The sequence below is a fragment of the Peromyscus leucopus genome, chromosome 2 (genome assembly GCF_004664715.2).
Source record: "Peromyscus leucopus breed LL Stock chromosome 2, UCI_PerLeu_2.1, whole genome shotgun sequence".
Taxonomy (NCBI): domain Eukaryota; kingdom Metazoa; phylum Chordata; class Mammalia; order Rodentia; family Cricetidae; genus Peromyscus; species Peromyscus leucopus.
Genome location: NC_051064.1, coordinates 18,576,945 through 18,597,238, shown reverse-complemented (window position 1 = coordinate 18,597,238; position 20,294 = coordinate 18,576,945). Strand labels below are relative to the sequence as shown.

The 20,294-nt window shown below is 42.2% G+C and overlaps 1 protein-coding gene across 1 annotated transcript in view; it reads right to left on the bottom strand.

Annotated features, from left to right (window-relative positions):
- The window catches only part of Tmem67 (transmembrane protein 67), a 41,578-nt gene that overhangs the window by 13,640 nt on the left and 7,644 nt on the right, over positions 1-20,294 (bottom strand). Inside the window, exons 5-16 of the mRNA XM_028871596.2 lie at positions 19,486-19,555; positions 19,310-19,384; positions 15,439-15,501; positions 13,267-13,421; positions 13,041-13,149; positions 12,211-12,288; positions 11,448-11,513; positions 9,471-9,627; positions 8,850-8,973; positions 7,661-7,766; positions 3,027-3,083; positions 1,168-1,266 (exon numbers count right to left, since the gene is read on the bottom strand). Of these exons, the coding sequence (XP_028727429.1) occupies positions 1,168-1,266; positions 3,027-3,083; positions 7,661-7,766; positions 8,850-8,973; positions 9,471-9,627; positions 11,448-11,513; positions 12,211-12,288; positions 13,041-13,149; positions 13,267-13,421; positions 15,439-15,501; positions 19,310-19,384; positions 19,486-19,555 (1,159 nt within the window). The remainder of the gene's footprint in view (positions 1-1,167; positions 1,267-3,026; positions 3,084-7,660; positions 7,767-8,849; positions 8,974-9,470; positions 9,628-11,447; positions 11,514-12,210; positions 12,289-13,040; positions 13,150-13,266; positions 13,422-15,438; positions 15,502-19,309; positions 19,385-19,485; positions 19,556-20,294) is intronic.

The window sequence follows — 20,294 nt, the reverse complement described above, 5'->3', positions numbered from 1 at the left end:
TCAGGAAGACACGCTGACTAAACAGTGACTACAAACCTTTCTCATGCTCTTGCTTTGCAAAATAGAAACACCTGCTGTTGAGTTACTGCAAAAATTAAGCAGAAAATCTAAGCTCTAGTTCACTTTTATCATATATAAAATGGGAATAATAATAATGCTCAATTACATAGAGCTATGTGAAGGTTAAGTAAACTATACATATAAAGCTTAAAAATGTGCCTGGTACACAGTAAATATTTAATAAATGTTAGGCAAAAAAAATCAAAAATTTTAAAGATTAAATGAGAAGTAAACTATGAAGGTAATGGAGTAAAATCTTTTTTGGTGTTGAGATGGGCCAGTTTTCCTAAACAAAAAGAACATAATATATATAACAAACACAAAATTCATGTAACAGTATGAAAAATAACTAAATGTTAAATGTTAATTATATATTGAATGTTAAAGGCATGGATAATAGGTAGCTCATAAATTTGCACAAAAGATTTCAACATGAAAAATAAGGAGATTAATATTTTGAAAAGACAGCTCCTTCATATGAAAAAGAAAACAAGGAACCTAATTTAAAAAAATGAGCAAGAGAGCTAAACAGTTGACAAAAAGAAAGTCTTAACATTTAAAAAGCATATAAAGGCCTGGAGAGATGGCTTAGCAGTCAAGAACACTTTCTGCTCTTCCAGGGGTTCAACTTCCAGCATCCACAAGGCCTCTTACAACCATCTATGACTCAGGTTCCAGTGGATCTGGTGCCTCTTCTGGTTTCTGTGGACACCAGGCAAGCACATAGTGCACAGGTGTACATGCAAGCAAAAGACCATATATATATATAATAAAACCTTTAAAGTGTATGAATAGTAAAACAAAATAAAGAAAATGAGGCCAACAATGACATCTTGATATAGACCACTATATGGGGCAAACATGTTAATGTTGGAAAATATCAGGCATTGGCAAAGACAAAAATAAAAGTGGTGGTGGGAATGTGGACAGACCTTGGGATCCTGGTAAGAAAGTCAAGTTGCATATGTTCTATGGCCTCAGAATGAGTTTCCTAACTTACACTCCAGAAAATCAAAGGCAACTTCCTTACTCATCTTCTATCTGTATCTTATGGAAAAGATCCAGAATAGTCAAAACATAAAAAAATTCATTAAAAACTGAGTGTACCTGTAAATCAATCATGGGGCTCCCAATGCGCCTCTTCCACCCTGCTGTCTTCAAAAGAGATGATAACACAGCCAGTCCACCCAACACACCCAATGCAATCTAGAAAAGTAAAAGAAAAAAAAAACATTTTAGAATTTTCATAATTCCTCTTATTGCTCCTAAAAACCACTTTAAATAGAAAGTAAAATTACTTAGAAACTGATGGGGAACAGTTGAAAGGACATGGGAGACAAGCTGTAAAAAATTCCAGTGGCTAAATTTGAGGAAAATTGAGCAAGAAAATGAATTCTAATGCATTACAAAACCACCTAAGTTAACTATCCATTAGATCATATTGACTTAAATAAATTAACTGAATAAATATTAATGAGGGCAAAAAGGAAAGCTCTACCTTATAATCAAGTTCCAATTTATAAATTCAGAAGAAATGAAGGAAAAACCATTAGGCAAACACCATTTTTTTAAATTAGACAAAACAGGGGAAATGTGGTGATGTTTTGTTTTGTGATCTAACGAATAAAGCTTGCATGAAGATCAGAGTGAAGGAGCTAAGCTACTAGTCAGCCTTAGAGGCCAGGCAGTGGTGGCACACACTTTAATCTCAGTATTTGGGATCTCACGCAGAGGCAGATGGATCTATGTGAGTTCAAGGCCACCCTTACTACACAAGATTGATCTAGTCTAAAAGAGAAACAGCCAGGCAGTGGTGGCACACATCTTTGATCCCAGCACTTGGGATCTCATGCCTTTAATCCCAGCACCAGGGAGGTGGAGAAAGGACGTGATATGCCTGGGAGGAGAGGGGAATAAGGCAGGAAGAGACAGGAGCTCAGTCTCTCTCTCTCTCTCTCTCTCTCTCTCTCTCTCTCTCTCTCTCTCTCTCGTTTTTTTTTTTTTGTTTGTTTGTTTGTTTGTTTGTTTTTTGGCTAAGGAGTTGGTGAGGTGAGAGGTGGCTGTGGCTTGTTCCTTTGTCTCTCTGATCTTTCAGCATCTACTCTGATATCTGACTCAGGGTTTTTATTGAGGCCAATTAGGATTTGTGCTACAGACAAGCATCACCAGTGGGCACCAGCATTAGAGGGCAGCCGCTGTGGAGACGGCTCAGTCAGCAAGTGCTTGCTGCACAAAGGACATTAGTTTGGGCGCCCAGATCCCTGTGACAGCCACATAAAAAGCATGGTGCATGGGCCGTGATCCCAGTGATGCAGAGGCACACAGTCCCTGAAGCTTGCTGGCCAGCTAGTCTTGCCAAATCTGTGAGTTTACTAAGAGACACTGTCTTAAAAAAAAATAAGGAAGGAAGAAATATATAGAGGAAGATACCTAAAGTTGATCTCTGGCCTTCATGTGAACATATGCGCGCGCGTGTGCGCGCGCGCGCGCGCACACATACACACACACACACACATGCTCCTGACCCATGCACTGAGAAGGGCTTGATGCACTCCTATGGCATCTCTAATAAAAATACACAAACTCAATTAAATCGGGGGAAACTTCGAGAGAAATCCAAATTGATGGTCAAAAAAAGCTAACTAATAAATGCTAACAAAGTATCATGGCCATGAAAGACAGAGAAATACTGGGGCACTGTTCTAGACTGGAGGACACATAGAAGATGTGACAACTGAAAGCAATTAAATCTGAAGAATGACAGAAAAAAACCTGTGATAGCCACACACAATGCAGGTTAACTTACAGGATTCCATCAATATTAATTTCCTGGTTACCATCTCTGTACCAGGGGGAAGTTAGGGTAAGAGTGCAGGGCAAATATATTGTCACAATTTTATTTACATCCGAAAATTTTAAAATTAGAAGTGTAGTGTAAGTATTTTAACAAGGCAAAAGGTACTCACATCTGTCTGGACAAATGCATCTCCTTGATTCATCTCATATTTGACTGAGAAGGAAATCTGGTAAAGAGAACAGATGAGTTATACTAAAATTAGGCACCATACAACTACTTTCATAAGAATAAATTTGTAGCTGGATTTTGCCATAAACACCATCTTTTTTTACAATCACTATTATGGATGTTGGCCTTTATTCACAGCGATATGCTTTCTTGAGAACCTTTATGCTGCATTAAAAATCTCTATCTTGAACATGCATGAAAGAAAAGAGGAGTTTATTAGGAACTAAAGTCACTGACAGAAGCTCAAGACAAATTAATCACATTTCATTTTCAGATAGATTTTTTTGTCACTGAGAAATACTGTATCAAAAATTATCAACTAGCTAGACAACCGTATCCTAAGAGGGCAGAATACTCAAATGTCTGAACAGGAAACCTAGGGACAGCATAGTATCAAGGCAGAGAAAGAATCAGAAGAGGGTATGGGGGTGGGGAGGCAGTTCCCTTGGCTTCACCATGGCCACAGAGAGTGAGTTTGGGATGGAGAGGGAGTTAGGTGCCAGCTGTTTCGATACCAAGGGAAAGATGGCTGACCTCCGTGATTTTCAGAGAAGGAAAATGTCAAGAGCTGGAGTGAAAATAATAAAAGATTCAAATGGTTGGAAAAGGAACAGAAGGGAGCCAGTGGCAAGCTGAGGAAAGATCTGAAAGGCTGTTAGCTGCTTTAGTGTGTTTTTAAGGTGAAGCACCCCAAGAGTTCTATAAGCAAAGGAAATAATCTATCAGGGAGGCTGGCTGAATACTAGCTGGGGAGGAAGGGGTGTTCCAGAGGCACAGGGTCACTGAGGAGGAAGGGGTGTCCCACAGACACAGGGTCACTGAGGAAGGGGTGTCCCACAGGCACAGGGTCACTGAGGAGGAAGGGGTGTCCCACAGGTACAGGGTCACTGAGGAAGGGGTGTCCCAGAGACACAGGGTCACTGAGGAGGAAGGGGTGTCCCACAGGCACAGGGTCACTGAGGAAGGGGTGTCCCACAGGTACAGGGTCACTGAGGAAGGGGTGTCCCACAGGTACAGGGTCACTGAGGAGGAAGGGGTGTCCCACAGGTACAGGGTCACTGAGGAAGGGGTGTCCCACAGGTACAGGGTCACTGAGGAAGGGGTGTCCCACAGGTACAGGGTCACTGAGGAGGAAGGGGTCCCACAGACACAGGGTCACTGAGGAGGAAGGGGTGTCCCACAGACATAGGGTCACTGAGGAAGGGGTGTCCCACAGGCACAGGGTCACTGAGGAAGGGGTGTCCCACAGACATAGGGTCACTGAGGAAGGGGTGTCCCACAGACACAGGGTCACTGAGGAAGGGGTGTCCACAGGCACAGGGTCACTGAGGAAGGGGTGTCCCACAAACACAGGGTCACTGAGGAAGGGGTGTCCCAAAGGCACAGGGTCACTGAGGAGGAAGGGGTGTCCCACAGACACAGGGTCACTGAGGAGGAAGGGGTGTCCCACAGACACAGGGTCACTGAGGAAGGGGTGTCCCACAGGCACAGGGTCACTGAGGAAGGGGTGTCCCACAGGCACAGGGTCACTGAGGAGGAAGGGGTGTCCCACAGGTACAGGGTCACTGAGGAGGAAGGGGTGTCCCACAGGCACAGGGTCACTGAGGAGGAAGGGGTCCCACAGGCACAGGGTCACTGAGGAAGGGGTGTCCCACAGACACAGGGTCACTGAGGAAGGGGTGTCCCACAGGTACAGGGTCACTGAGGAAGGGGTGTCCCACAGACACAGGGTCACTGAGGAAGGGGTGTCCCACAGGCACAGGGTCACTGAGGAAGGGGTGTCCACAGGCACAGGGTCACTGAGGAAGGGGTGTCCCACAGACACAGGGTCACTGAGGAGGAAGGGGTGTCCCACAGGTACAGGGTCACTGAGGAGGAAGGGGTGTCCCACAGGCACAGGGTCACTGAGGAGGAAGGGGTGTCCCAGAGGCACAGGGTCACTGAGGAAGGGGTGTCCCACAGGTACAGGGTCACTGAGGAAGGGGTGTCCCACAGGCACAGGGTCACTGAGGAGGAAGGGGTGTCCCAAAGGCACAGGGTCACTGAGGAGGAAGGGGTGTCCCACAGACACAGGTTCACTGAGGAGGAAGGGGTGTCCACAGGCACAGGGTCACTGAGGAAGGGGTGTCCCACAGGCACAGGGTCACTGAGGAAGGGGTGTCCCACAGACACAGGGTCACTGAGGAAGGGGTGTCCCACAGGCACAGGGTCACTGAGGAGGGAGGGGTGTCCCACAGACACAGGGTCACTGAGGAGGAAGGGGTGTCCACAGGTACAGGGTCACTGAGGAAGGGGTGTCCCACAGGCACAGGGTCACTGAGGAGGGAGGGGTGTCCCACAGACACAGGGTCACTGAGGAAGGGGTGTCCCACAGGTACAGGGTCACTGAGGAGGGAGGGGTGTCCCACAGGCACAGGGTCACTGAGGAGGAAGGGGTGTCCCACAGACACAGGGTCACTGAGGAGGAAGGGGTGTCCCACAGACACAGGGTCACTGAGGAAGGGGTGTCCCACAGGTACAGGGTCACTGAGGAGGAAGGGGTGTCCCACAGACACAGGGTCACTGAGGAAGGGGTGTCCCACAGACACAGGGTCACTGAGGAAGGGGTGTCCCACAGACACAGGGTCACTGAGGAAGGGGTGTCCCACAGGCACAGGGTCACTGAGGAGGGAGGAACAGACAAGAATGAGAAAGGAAACAAAGCTGGGTCCCTCTTAGGTGTCCCAGAGGAGATCCAAAGGGATTTATGTTGGGAAAGCAGGAAGTAAATGAGCAGCTGTGGGTCAGGGAGGAAAGGCACAGCTGGATATCTAAAACTCAGAACTTCTGTAATGACTGCCAGAGAAATTTAAAATTATGTAATTATACTTTAATTAAAAGGTATTAAAAATTAAGAATGATTAAAGAACTGTATATTTTGCACTTAGAGTAAATTTGGGGTATCATTAAATCAAGGTAGTTCCTGGCTCTAAATTTCTCTTTTTCGTCTATTTTTAAATTTTATTTGTGTGTGTGTGCGCACACGCATGCGCACACGCGTGCACACGCGTGCCACGGCTCCTGTGTGAAGGCCAGAGGACAGTTCTGTGGAGTCAGTTCTCTCCTTCCCCCACTGGCGGTTCCGGGATGGGACCCGTAAGGCTCCCGTGGAGCACTGAAACCCACAGAGCATCCAGCTGGTGCTGCTCCTGTGTTTCTTACGTTTCAGTTTCTCAGCACTTAGTTTGGAAACTGTGGCCGAGAATAATATTTCAAGAAAAGAGTGCCTGCATTAAAGTAAATATACTTAGGAGGAAGTTTCAAGCCAGGCAGCCTTTTCTGTTGTTATTTAGCTTGATTCTAGATTTTCCTCTCTCATTGTAGTACATATAAACTCAGTGGGTGGAGGCTGATTTTACCTAATTGTATCAGGTACTACAAATGCGGACAAGACATCTTTGAAGTTCTCTCTTTTGTTTAATGCAAGCCTGGCCACAAGCTGAGAACAAGTAGGAACAAGAGCACCAGCCAACCAAAGACTAAAATAATAATAATAAAAAAGAGGATGACAGAAATCAAGTTCTGAGTCAGTCCCGGAAGTAAGGAAACTTCATCTCCTGCTTCTCATGTTTCCAGAGGACAGGTAATATAATGATCTTCTGGAGAAAAGAGAGCATCCAGGATTTCCTGTTTCTCTCTGTCCCTCCCTCATTTATCCCTCCTCCAAGCAGGAGTACTCACTCTGAGGGACAGACCAAGGAGACACTGGCCAAGTGCGGCCAGGATTTCCCAGGCTTATTCTTTGGTACTGCCTGCCTTCTGGATGTATGAGCTCTTTTTCTCATAAGTGGGCCCTCTCAGACACAGAGGGCCTTCATCTCTTTAGTGACCTGAGGCTGCAGGTCCGAACTTCATTCTCTAGCCTATCTTTGTAGTACTAGTTATGAAGCTGACATGTTAATCTTTCTGTCTGCTGAAGCCGCTCTATGCAGTGACGAGCCCACATAGATCCACGGCACCTTCTTTGTTCCTGGTTTAACCAGGCAAGGAAACAAAAAGCAGAATGATCAGAAAACACAGATCCAGATGCTGTGTCTCAGTGTCACAGGACAGCAGGGGTATTTAGCTGCTGGTAATCCTTCCCCTGAAAATCTTCCTCCATTCTTGGGGCTGGAAGGATGGCTCAGTGGTCAAGAGTGCATACTGCTCTTGCACAGGACCTGAGTTCAGTTCAATTCCCAGTTCCCAGGTTGAATGAAGCATCCTTAATTCCCACTCAACTCCAGCTCAGTTCCAGGGCATCTGACGGCTCTGACCTCCATGGGAACCTGCACTCACATGCACATACCTGCCCCACCCCCACTACACAATACACATAATTAAAAATAATAAAAATGTCATCTATTCCTGCCTTTTAATACTCAAGTTCCTCAAGAGCTCAGTTGCTTTCATTAGATATTCCTAATTAATATTTGAATATATAAAGAAAAAGATTTGTTTAAGATTTTAAAAAGATTAACTTTTGACCATTCTAAGCTTCATCAGCATTATGTTAATATTTATAATTATAAGAGCACTGACTAATAAAGAACTCACCTTCACAGACTGGCTGTTGGCATTTTTGAGGTCAATGTCACTGTAGGCAATGGTAAGTAAGGGAGTATATATGTTCCCATTTTTTGTGTTGGGTACAAGGCGTATGCTATTAAAAGAAAATATACTCAAAATTATAAATACACTTAACCCTTTAAACATATACTTATCATTTCTTTTGAATCCTGTATAGACTTTCTTTATATTTTAGACTCAGTCAGTCCGTAAGGCTGGAGGAGGCTAACACAAACTAAGTGTTCAGCCCAGCTCATCTTCACTGGTTAAGAACTGTAACACTAAAGCGTGCTGCAGGAGACTGAAGCCCTGTCGGTGCAGGCTCTGACACTCCAAACGAAACTGCTGAAGCCCTGCGACTGTCTTTAAGGGACAGCGGAAAGAGCTGGGTCCATGACACTCAAGGAATGACAGACAGATCGTGGATCTTCACATAAGAAAGACAAAGTCTTACTAAAATACATGTTACATCTAGTTTTGTTGTAGGCCCAATTTGGCAAGTACAATGTATTAGTGAACCCAGAAAGAAACATGCCAGCATGGCCTTACCAAGAACAAGTCTACCTAATTAGGTGTGATTTCATTTTTATTAGGAATTCCTCACTGACAGATTGAGCAGAAGTTAAAACGTAATACATAAGGATGTCAGCATGATGTATAAGAACTCTCACAGTGCCTACTCCTAGGTGAAAAACTACTGTAGTCAGAGCATACGTTATAAAACACTGGAGCGGCGGACTCAATTACAGGCTGCACCGTACTACTCTAAGGTAGGTGTTCTAGAAAGAGGGAGGGGCTGGCTAGCCTGGGTTGGTCCAGAGACAGCCATGAAGGAAATGGGGATGAGGAAGCTGAACTCAGACTCATTTCTCAGCTCTTATTAAAGTACCCATTTCAGCTACTGGTCTTAACTTCCTTTCTCCTTCAGCCCACTGTAATTCACCAGGAGCAGTGACCTAGAGCATGAATCTGGGCAAACTCCTGAGGTCCTTCTCATATCCCTTTATCCCTTAACCTTTATTGGTCTATGCCAACCTAGACATAGCTAAGAAAACCTTATGTATTATTCCAGCTCAGTTCTCCTTCCTGTTTCAGTCTGATAATTCCTGGCAAAACCTCTCCTTATGGCCCTGTCTTCTACAGTCCCAAGTCTCACTTAGTCTTTCGGCATGTTTACCTCAGTGACATCTGGGTAGCAATTCGAATTACTCGTGGCTGACTTCCTAGGTCATTTTCTCGTCCACTGACTGCATCCACCAAGAAAATGCGCCGAGTGAGAAGCCACTTGCTGGAGCTACTGTCTTTTATTACGAAAAGGAAAAAAATGGCATTGGGAAAACTGCTTTCAAACTGCTTATGACGGCACTCACAATAGTTACTGACAAAATCCTGATTAACACTTAGTATTTTGTTTCAAGTAAGATGGCCACAAAGAGCTATTCCTGTAAGAACTGTCAGTCTTCTCTGCTCCCTGCCTGGGTCATATTTTGTAGCACGGATAATAACAAAAGAAGTTAGCCTGTCCCCAAAGAGGGTCAAGAACGGCAAAGAAGAAGTCAGTTTGCAGTTCTACTCATTTTCCTCAACAAGGGTTGATTCTTCAAGGTCTGAAAATCAAGTTAATAAAAGGCCTAAACACAGCAGCCACTCTACTGCTTTACTGCACCCTGGGGCACACTATATAAAGTCACATACTAAGAGGATCCATCACTACCATCATCACTGGTTTACCAAAATTAGCCCATTGGTTTACATCTATTGAGTTCAGCTATGAGAAAACAAGAGTAGAAAGTCTTACCTTGGTTCACAAACATCTTATTGTGTTGAAGATTTAGGTTTAACACAGGAACAGCCCAAATATAACGGTGTTGATCTTCACCAGTATATTCGAGATAAATGTCATAAAATATAGGACTGGGAAAGTCAGCCAGGATTTTAGAAAGAGAAATTTCACACTAGGAAGTAAAATAAAAATAAAAGCATCATGACTCAAAATTAGAAAGTATATTACCATTAGACATTTTTTTTTAATTTTGTGAAGTATCTTTCAACTACATTATTTGCATGCACTTCCAAGAGACTTCTAAAACATGAATTCTTAAAGGCCTTACTCAAAAAAAAAAGAAAAAATCCAGCCAGTAAAGAACTTCTGTTTTTAATCTATACCATGAGGAGGAGATCAGCTTTTACTTCTAATACAAGTGCATATCAAAGACGAGGTTTAAAAGCTGCTGTTGTCCTCCAGGACCAAGGACAACTCTTTCTCCTGATGTACAACCATGTATCTGACTGGCTCCCTCACGGAGGTGAAGCTCATCCCTCACTGTTCCCTACCAGTCTATGCTCATCCGTTCACACTAATCCATTACAGTCCCTTACCATGTATACGCCAGGCCATTCTATCTTCCCACCATCGCAAATGTGGGTTCTGCATTCATTCCTTTCTTACTGTGCTCCATCCAACTGATGTTATTAGATAACCTGAGCATCACTGACTCTCGAGTCTTTCTCTGTTTCCCTGAGAATTGGTATTGTGTGCATATCTACATATAATACACGGACAGCTCTGCCATTCTCTCTCTATATAGGTATTTTGTTTAGTGAGCTGTGAACTACTTTTATGAGTGGCAACCAGTTACACTGCAATAATCATTATTTTAAACCTAGCAGAACATTTACATGATGCATCGATTTTAATAATCACCTAATACCATTGGGTCCCATTGAAGCACATATACCAAGTACCTCACATGATGTGTTAGGATTAGACGGGACATCAGTGATAAAATGCATCATCAGGTCCGTAATGCCTGCTGATTCCCCTGCTCACTGTAGCTCATGGTGTTAGAAAAGGATGACGGTGAAACACCCTGTAAGTCATTTCTTATCTAAGAACAAATTCATGTTTATGGTAGAAAATTTGGAAAATATAGGAAGTGAAACAAAAATCAACTCTGGCACACCTGTCCAAAATGGATCAATAAAAATGTTTATCTTCTTCCCATTAGTTGCTCGTGGTGGCACTGTTCACTGTGGTTTTGTTCTATGTGTACGCATACACAAGTTAAGAAACATTTTTATATGCGACTGAGGATCTTTCACATGTTAAATGGCTCAAAATATTCCTTTGTACCATACTACAACGTCAAAGTGAAAGAAAGTCATAATAGGAAGGAGAAAGGAAGTGTGGAAAGAGAGGGATATATTAAAAGAAAGAGAAGGAAGCACTGTTATTTTATTGGGAGGTAAAGTGAACAGGGAATTATATTTTTAGTAGTCACTAACTTTATTATAAAACTTTCAGGAGTAGCATTATGTTTAAGACACATAAGCCTAGATGCAGATAAATAATTGACTATGAAAATCTAACATTAAGCCGGGCGTTGGTGGCGCACGCCTTTAATCCCAGCACTCGGGAGGCAGAGCCAGGCGGATCTCTGTGAGTTCGAGGCCAGCCTGGGCTACCAAGTGAGCTCCAGGAAAGGCGCAAAGCTACACAGAGAAACCCTGTCTCGAAAAACCAAAAAAAAAAAAAAAAAAAAAAAAAAAAAGAAAATCTAACATTATAGAATATTTAAAACTCTGTAGATGCCAATGTGCCTTTGTCTTGATGATTAACATTCTCTGTGTCCAGATAATACAAGATTTATGAACTAATGAAACTGTTCATTACCACTAAAAGAATTTCTGATTAAAAAAAATATCCACCTACGATTGCAGTTACTGGAGAACAAAGTGAAAACACAGACTGTCTAACAAATACACACATACTCACAGTTTGCTGGTAGGTTGTTCCAAAAGAATAAGCTGCATCTAGTCTTGTTTCTGTGTCTGGACAAAGCTTTAGCAGAAGAATACAACTGATGAGTAGCTCTCTCAAGTGATTTCTTTGCTGAAAAGTTCTCTGGCTCCTATACGAACATGTTTTATTTTCTACTAATTTAATGTGCAAAGGCCATAACAAAAAGTTAAGGGAGGCTGCTGGGTGGTGGTGGTGTACACCGCTAATCCCAGCACTCAGGAGGCAGAGTCAGGAGGCTACCCTGGTTTGTAGAGTGAGTTCCAGGACAGCCAGGGCTACACAGAGAAACCCTGTCTCAATCCCCTGCCCCCCCCCCCAAAAAAAAAGTTAAGTGAGCATTTTTTGTTATAAATTAAAATTATAACTAAAAAAACAGTTTTAAGAAATTCCAACTTGGAGCTGGCAAAATGGTTCAGCAGGTAAAGGCACCTGCCACCCAGCTTCTGTCCCTGGGACCAGCATGGAAGAAGGAAGAGAACTGACTCCCACGAGTTGTCCTCTGTCCTCCACACATTACATGTGTGCATGAACACACACACACACACACACACACACACACACACACACACACAATGTAATTTTAAAATTCTAATTTCAAGCATCAGCAACACCCCTCCCCTACACCACACTAGCACCCCATCAGTCTCTTCAAGCAATACTCTAGTCTGTTCCTTTTGTCCTTGCTTCAGACAACAGTAAAGTGCATTAGTAATATTTTAGCTAGAATCACACTTACCTGTAAAACACCACCTTCTAAAGTTTGCCATTTGATAAAATTTCCTCTTATATCATAGGAAGCAGCAACAAAGTTCAGCTTTATGTTTTGGTTAAAGAAAAACAACAGTAAAATAATGTCAAATTCTCTATGGAGGGCATTTTTATTACATCTTGTCAATGTTAACACTATATCTGCTGAAAAATTAAATCAACTAAATTTATGTGAACATAAATTAAGCCACCATCTCTACATCTAAACACGCTGTAAGACAGGACGGGGTTCGGCAGGAGCATTACTTGAGAACCGAGAAGGGCACTAGCGGCAGGCCCCTTCCTCTCAGTCTGTTAATGAGTTGAGTGCCCAGGGAGGTATAGTATCTCATTCTGGAAAGCTCAACAGGCAGAGGTGGCAATTAGGAGCTGTGGGTGCTATGACGTGCCGAGAGCCTCGGGCAGTTCTGTGAGCCGTCTTAAAAGGGAGGGCACGGACAGTGAGACGAGCCTGCGCTTGGTGCGGAGGCCTCTCTTCTCAGTCCTCCAAGTGCCACCACATCCACACAATCCAGTCACCAAAAGTAAGAGAGCCCAACGCTACACAATGCAGTTTCTATAGTGGCTAATATTTATACAGTTGAACACATAGTTTTAAAAATAATCTTGGATGTGAAGAAGTGTGACTAGTAACTGTCCCTTTGTCCTGACACTGGGGATTGGGGATTGAAGCCAGGACCTTGTGTATGTGAAATAAGCGCATCACCACTGAGCTGTATCCAAGCCAGTTAGTTACTTCTTATCTTAAAGTTAGTAGAGCACATGTAGTTACCCCTCCAGTGACATGTAGACTTTTACCTGGTTTTGTCCTTTAAAACTGAAGTTTGTAGGAAGAGGGGTAGTACCAAGAATTTGAGGTGCCAATCCTGGCTGGTCTCCATAAAACAGCCAAGGAAGGTTCTGTCTCCTATGAACAATGAGACTTGTCTTAATAAAAGGAGGAAATAGCTCATGTGACTAACATTTGTGAAAATAACTGCACTGAGTCCATTTGAGAACATTCCATCAATCCAAATCTCCTTACCAGAAAGGGATAGAATGAGCACTGCTCAATCCGGCAGTACTTTCGAAGATATAATGGAACAGGCGACATGCATCAAATGTGGTAGAGTCGTAAGAGTTCATGTTCATCACACACATATTTCCAAGAGCTTGGCAAGATGTCAGGTTGGCATGAATCTACACATGGAAGTAGAGCGACATCAGTAGTGTAAACAAATGTTGATAGAAAAATGATATAGACAATTAGTCGACAATGAACTTTTAAACACTTTTATTTATGTGTCTGTGGACTTTGCCTGCATGTGTGTCTGCACCAGGTGCATGCCTCATGCCAGCAGAGCCGGAAGAGAGCTTCGGTTCCCCTGGGACTGAAGTCACGCAGAGTCGTGGGCCACCGTGTGGGTGCTCAGGACTGAACCTGGCTCCTTTGCAAGAGCAGCCAGGGCTCTTATTGCTAAGCTGTCTTCCCAACCCCAGAAAATAAACTCTTAACACATGAAGATGAATAATAAGAATATTTTAATTAAGAATCTTAGGAAAAATACTAGCATGAGTACCTGAAAGAAATACAAATATAGAGATTGATATTTTTTTTAAAAAAAAACTATTAAATAGTTATATTTCAAGGAATATTGTGATTTATTCCATTTGAATTTATTCCACTTTGCTTGAGTAATTTGTTTTTATGAACAACAAAATCAAATAATTAGTTGAGTTAACCTCTCGACTTCCTTTCCCAGTTTTCCCTATTTGGAAAATGCAACTCCACGTTGTTAGTGAAGTAGAAAGCTGGAGGAAGAGCTTACCGTCCTGCTGCCCAGCCTGCGCACCCCACCCACACCCGTGCTCTCCCTCAGATCACCCTAACGGGACTCTAAAGGATCTCCTTGCTCCTGCTGTTGCCCCAACACGTCTATTCTTCATGCCACAGCAATACTTTCCAAATCTGAAATCAGATTACGACCTCTGGTGTAGAAATCCTCTAGCTCTGCCCAGAGCCACTCACTACACTCTGGCTCCTCCTCCACTTCCCCTGGGCAGGCTGCTCAGCCGCTCCTTCACTTCCAGCTTCTTAAGTGCCAGTGAGATAGAGAATCAATTCTTGTGCCGTGATCTTCATTCCAGAAGATCTCCTCTCAGAACACTCTTCTCCTTTGTATTTACATATCTTACTAGCACTTCTTTTGGTCTTTGCTCAAATATCACTCTCTAAGAGACGTAAGCCTTTAGCACTCTAGATAGCACAGCATTGGCCAGGCATGCTGGTGCAGATTTCATCTCAGTACTCAGGAGGCAGAGATAGGTGGATCTCTGTCAGTTTGAGCCAGCCTGGTTTACACAGTGAGTGAGTTTCAGACCAGCCAAGGCTTCATGAGATCCTATCTTAAAAACAACAACAACAACAACAACAAGAACAACAAAACAACTTAAAAAAAAAAACACCAAAAAACAAACAAACAAAAAACTAAAAAGATACACTTTCTTTGTTCCTTATTCTGATTTATTGCCTTCATACACTATTAACGACCTGGCATTTATTTAGACCAAATGTAAAGAGGAATGATAAGTACATTTTGATCACTTACTGAGGGAGTTGTTCAGTTTTCTGAATGTTAAAGCTGAGAAAGGCCTGGCACATACCATGTCACCCTTGATACTTACTAAGTGACATTCAGTGCCTCCAGACAGTAAATTACAGCTGTGCTGGTCTGAATGAAGATCACCCCTAGACTCAGATGTTTGAGTACTTGGGCCCACTTGGTGGAGCTGCTTGGGAAGGGTTGGGGGTGTGGCACTGGGGTGCCCCTGCCATTCCCAGTGTTCTCTCTGCTCCTGCTGTGGATTAGGATGTGAGTCTCAGCTGTCCCTGCCACCATGCCTGCTCTGCCGTCAGGAACTCTAACCTTCTGAACTCTAGGTCCAATCAAATGCTTTCTTTTAGAAGTTGCCTTGGTCCTGGTGTTTTGTGACAGCAACTGAACAGTCACTAAGACGACCATCAAATAACCCTGGAGACAATCAGGATGTGTAAACTGTGTAATAGCTTATATACTCTATTTCAACCAATAGAAAGGCTTTATTCTTCTTATAGAATCTGACTAAAGAGATGTATCCACTGAGAAAACTTTTATCTAAGTTAAAAAAAAATACTATTTATCAATGTGAAATTGATTTTGAAAATATTTAAACTTACCCAACATGCAGCTGCTGCTGCCTGCAAATACTTGGCAAACCACTCTGAGTTTAATGACATGCCCTATAAACAGAAAGATGAAGATAGGTTTAAATTCAAAGGAAGATTCCTTAATCCTATGTGTTAGGAAGGCATTAACACACATATTAACTGAGAAATGAACAATGATGGTTTCTTGTTGTTGTTAGAAAAACAGTCTACTGGAATTTAAAAAAATGCTGATGAGTGTCTTCTACTACAATTAGAGCTGTGTGACAAAACAATGACACGTAGACACAGGATGAGGTGACAGAATATGTCTACATTGCCAAATTACAGAAAGTGAAGTGGAAAAAGAAAAATAAGAGTGCCTGATTTAGCATGAATGGTTTGTATTTGCTGATTTAGGGTTATGGTAAGTGTATCAAATTGATGAGCGCTGAATTAGGAGAACCACTGCTACATGATGGGAAAGTTGGGCTCTACAGAGTAATATCTGACATTTCCAAAATGGTGCTTTGTAAACAACGAAAGACATCAGAATAACCCCACACCAAAAGGTACCTGACTTAACCAAAGGCAACCAGAACCACCAGGAGACCAGGACAGGCATGCATGGTTTTTGTTTTGTTATGTTTTATTGAGACAGGTTTCACAGAGCCCAGATTGGTCTCAAACTCACTACATAGCCAACTGTGACCTTGAACTCCTGATCCTCCTGGCTCCACTTTTAAGTGGCATCACAGCCATCAAACACATTTAAAATACAATTATGAGGCACTGTTTTCATCTCTTTAATAAGCCAAGTTTTCTTTTTTAGGAAAAAGAATAAATGCATGGAGTGAGGTTGAAGAAAACACATACATGCAGTTATACTCACACACATATTCACACATGCACAGTTATACTCACACATATTCACACATGGACAGTTATACTCACACACACATATTCACACATGCACAGTTATACTCACACACACATATTCACACATGGACAGTTATACTCACACACACATATTCACACATGGACAGTTATACTCACACACACACATTCACACATGCACAGTTATACTCACACACACATATTCACACATGGACAGTTATACTCACACACACATATTCACACATGCACAGTTATACTCACACATATTCACACATGCACAGTTATACTCACACATACATATTCACACATGGACAGTTATACTCACACACACATATTCACACATGCACAGTTATACTCACACACATATTCACACATGGACAGTTATACTCACACACACATATTTACACATGCACAGTTATACTCACCACACATATTCACACATGCACAGTTATACTCACACATACATAGTCACACATGGTCAGTTATACTCACACATATTCACACATGCACAGTTATACTCACATACACATATTCACACATGCACAGTTATACTCACACACACATATTCACACATGCACAGTTATACTCACACACATATTCACACATGGACAGTTATACTCACACACACATATTCACACATGCACAGTTATACTCACACACATATTCACACATGGACAGTTATACTCACACACACATATTCACACATGCACAGTTATACTCACACACACATATTCACACATGGACAGTTATACTCACACATATTCACACATGGACAGTTATACTCACACACACATTCACACATGGACAGTTATACTCACACACACATATTCACACATGCACAGTTATACTCACACACACATATTCACACATGGACAGTTATACTCACACATATTCACACATGGACAGTTATACTCACACACACATATTCACACATGGTCAGTTATACTCACACACACATATTCACACATGCACAGTTATACTCACACACATATTCACACATGCACAGTTATACTCACACACACATATTCACACATGCACAGTTATACTCACACACACATATTCACACATGCAGTTATACTCACCACACATATTCACACATGCACAGTTATACTCACACATACATATTCACACATGGTCAGTTATACTCACACATATTCACACATGCACAGTTATACTCACATACACATATTCACACATGCACAGTTATACTCACACACATATTCACACATGGACAGTTATACTCACACACACATATTCACACATGCACAGTTATACTCACACACATATTCACACATGGACAGTTATACTCACACACACATATTCACACATGCACAGTTATACTCACACACACATATTCACACATGGACAGTTATACTCACACATATTCACACATGGACAGTTATACTCACACACACATTCACACATGGACAGTTATACTCACACACACATATTCACACATGCACAGTTATACTCACACACACATATTCACACATGCACAGTTATACTCACACATACATATTCACACATGGTCAGTTATACTCACACACACATATTCACACATGGTCAGTTATACTCACACACATATTCACACATGCACAGTTATACTCACACACACATATTCACACATGCACAGTTATATTCACACACACATATTCACACATGCACAGTTATACTCACACACACATATTCACACATGGTCAGTTATACTCACACACACATATTCACACATGCACAGTTATACACACACATATTCACACATGGACAGTTATATTCACACATACACAAATGTTCTTTATGGCAGACTGTTAATGAATAAACATGGAAGGCTGTCAAAGGGAAAAATCACAAAAGGAGACTAGCTAGTACATTAAGAAAGAGCCAGTGTAGTATAACCTTTGAAATTCTCCTCACACCATCTACAGCCATACCAGTCTGACTGGGCTTCATCTCAGAAGCTAAACTGGGTCGGGCCTAGACAGTCCTTGGACGGGAAAAGTTCTCCTCAAAAAAAATCACTCATCAGCCGGGCAGTGGTGGCGCAAGCCTTCGATCCCAGCACTCGGGAGGCAGAGACAAGCAGATCTCTGTGATATCAAGGCCAGCCTGGTCTACAAAGTGAGTTCCAGGACAGGCACCAAAACTACTGAGAAACCCTGTCTCAAAAAACAAACAAACAAACAAACAAACAAACAAACAAACAGCAAAAAGCACTCTTCAATTACAAAGGAAACGGTGAGTTTAATGTACTCATGATAACTTCATGGCAGGTGTTCAAAATCGACCATCAGGATGGGAGAGGTAGACAGACTCCATATCCTCTTTGACATGACGTCAAGTACTGAGTTGAGCACACTATTTGTTTCTTTACTGGCTTTCTAGCAAGCATACATTGAATGTGATGAAAGACAGGACAGATACAGGCTGGGATTGTCCCACAGATGGTAAGCCTTGGAACCTGAACTGTCAAGTTCACGAAAGACTGGGAAAGACTGAGGACTTATCTCATGGTGGAAAATATAAGAGGATATAACCTCTAAAAGCCTGGCAATTTCAGGGAAAAAAAGACATTGCTGTGACTTCTTGAAAAAATTATACTCTGTGCTCCCTTCCCCGTCCGCCCCCCGACCCGAGACAGGGTTTCTCTGTGTAGGCCTGGCTATCCTGGAACTCACTCTGTAGACAAGGCTAGCCTCCGACTCACAGAGATCCACCTGCTTCTGTCTCCTGAGAGCTGGGATTAAAGGTGTATGCCACCACCTCCCAGCAATTTTAGTTTTAATTACGTGAAAAAGTAAATACATGTAAATTAAAAGGAGGAGCTAAAGCACAGAAGGGAGTGCCCTTTTAAAATATAGTGCTGGGCTGTCAGACTCGTGGTTTTAGCTATTTGTATTTTAAAGTGATTTACACATAAAGATTTCTCAGTTTGTCTGAAATTAATCAAAGGAAGAAACGCAGGACAACTTTTCTCAACCAAACAAGCAAAAAAAGAACCAAAAATACTCACAAGCTCTCCATAACGTGCTGTGGAAATTACACGTTGATGAAAATTCCCTGTGCTGCTGAAACATAATCCACCTGCCTTCACAAATTAATAAGAGAAAAATATCTAATTATAGAAAGGTTTATCTATTGAATTAAAGTATCTACTGGTACATACTTCACCCCCTTGATTGTCCTTACTAAAACGTGAGGCTCTGAACATGCACAAGACCTGCTGGTGTTCACAAACGTTGGTTCACAGCGCACACACCTGGTCAATATAATAAAAATCATTTTTAAAATGTTGATGAGTGACACCGAGCCCAATGTAACTGAGACCTTCTCTCCCCTAATGACACATCAGAGCACAGTAAGTCAACTAAGTAATTAATTATATAAGCTTAAAACACTAGCCGGGCTTTGAAGAGTTTTACATCATTATTATAAGGTAAAGTATAAACGAAACTGGCTAATCATAGAGGACCATTTTCTTAACTACATACATGAATGTATAGCATGAGTAACATTAAATAGTGAAGATTATAGAATCATTAACAGAGCCCATCAAACTCATATAAGTGGCACTAATCAATTTGCACATGTAGGCATATCAAACACACCTTTTCAGTGTGAGCTGAGAACACATGCGTGTTTAGCATTTCACCGAACCTGCAGGAACACTAGTCTATCATTTCTGTTGTTTTCAACTAAGGAATGAGGTGGAGAGAGTGGTGTGGACTAGTGGGGACTGAGATGGGCTCACATGGACACCAACTACCTAGGAGATAGACAGGTTAAGAAGCAGGCTACAGCACAGCATGAAACTCAGAGCAGGCTGGGGAAGCATTAGAGGGGAATCTTATAAATCAGTCAGCCTGGGAGCTCCAGTCAGTCTGAGAGAGGAAATAACTTGCTGCCCAGTTTCACAAGGAGATCTGTTACCTTCTACAATAAACTTAAGAAAGCAAAGAGAAAAACAGTGCCAAGAGGTAAGTTATCAACACACACTT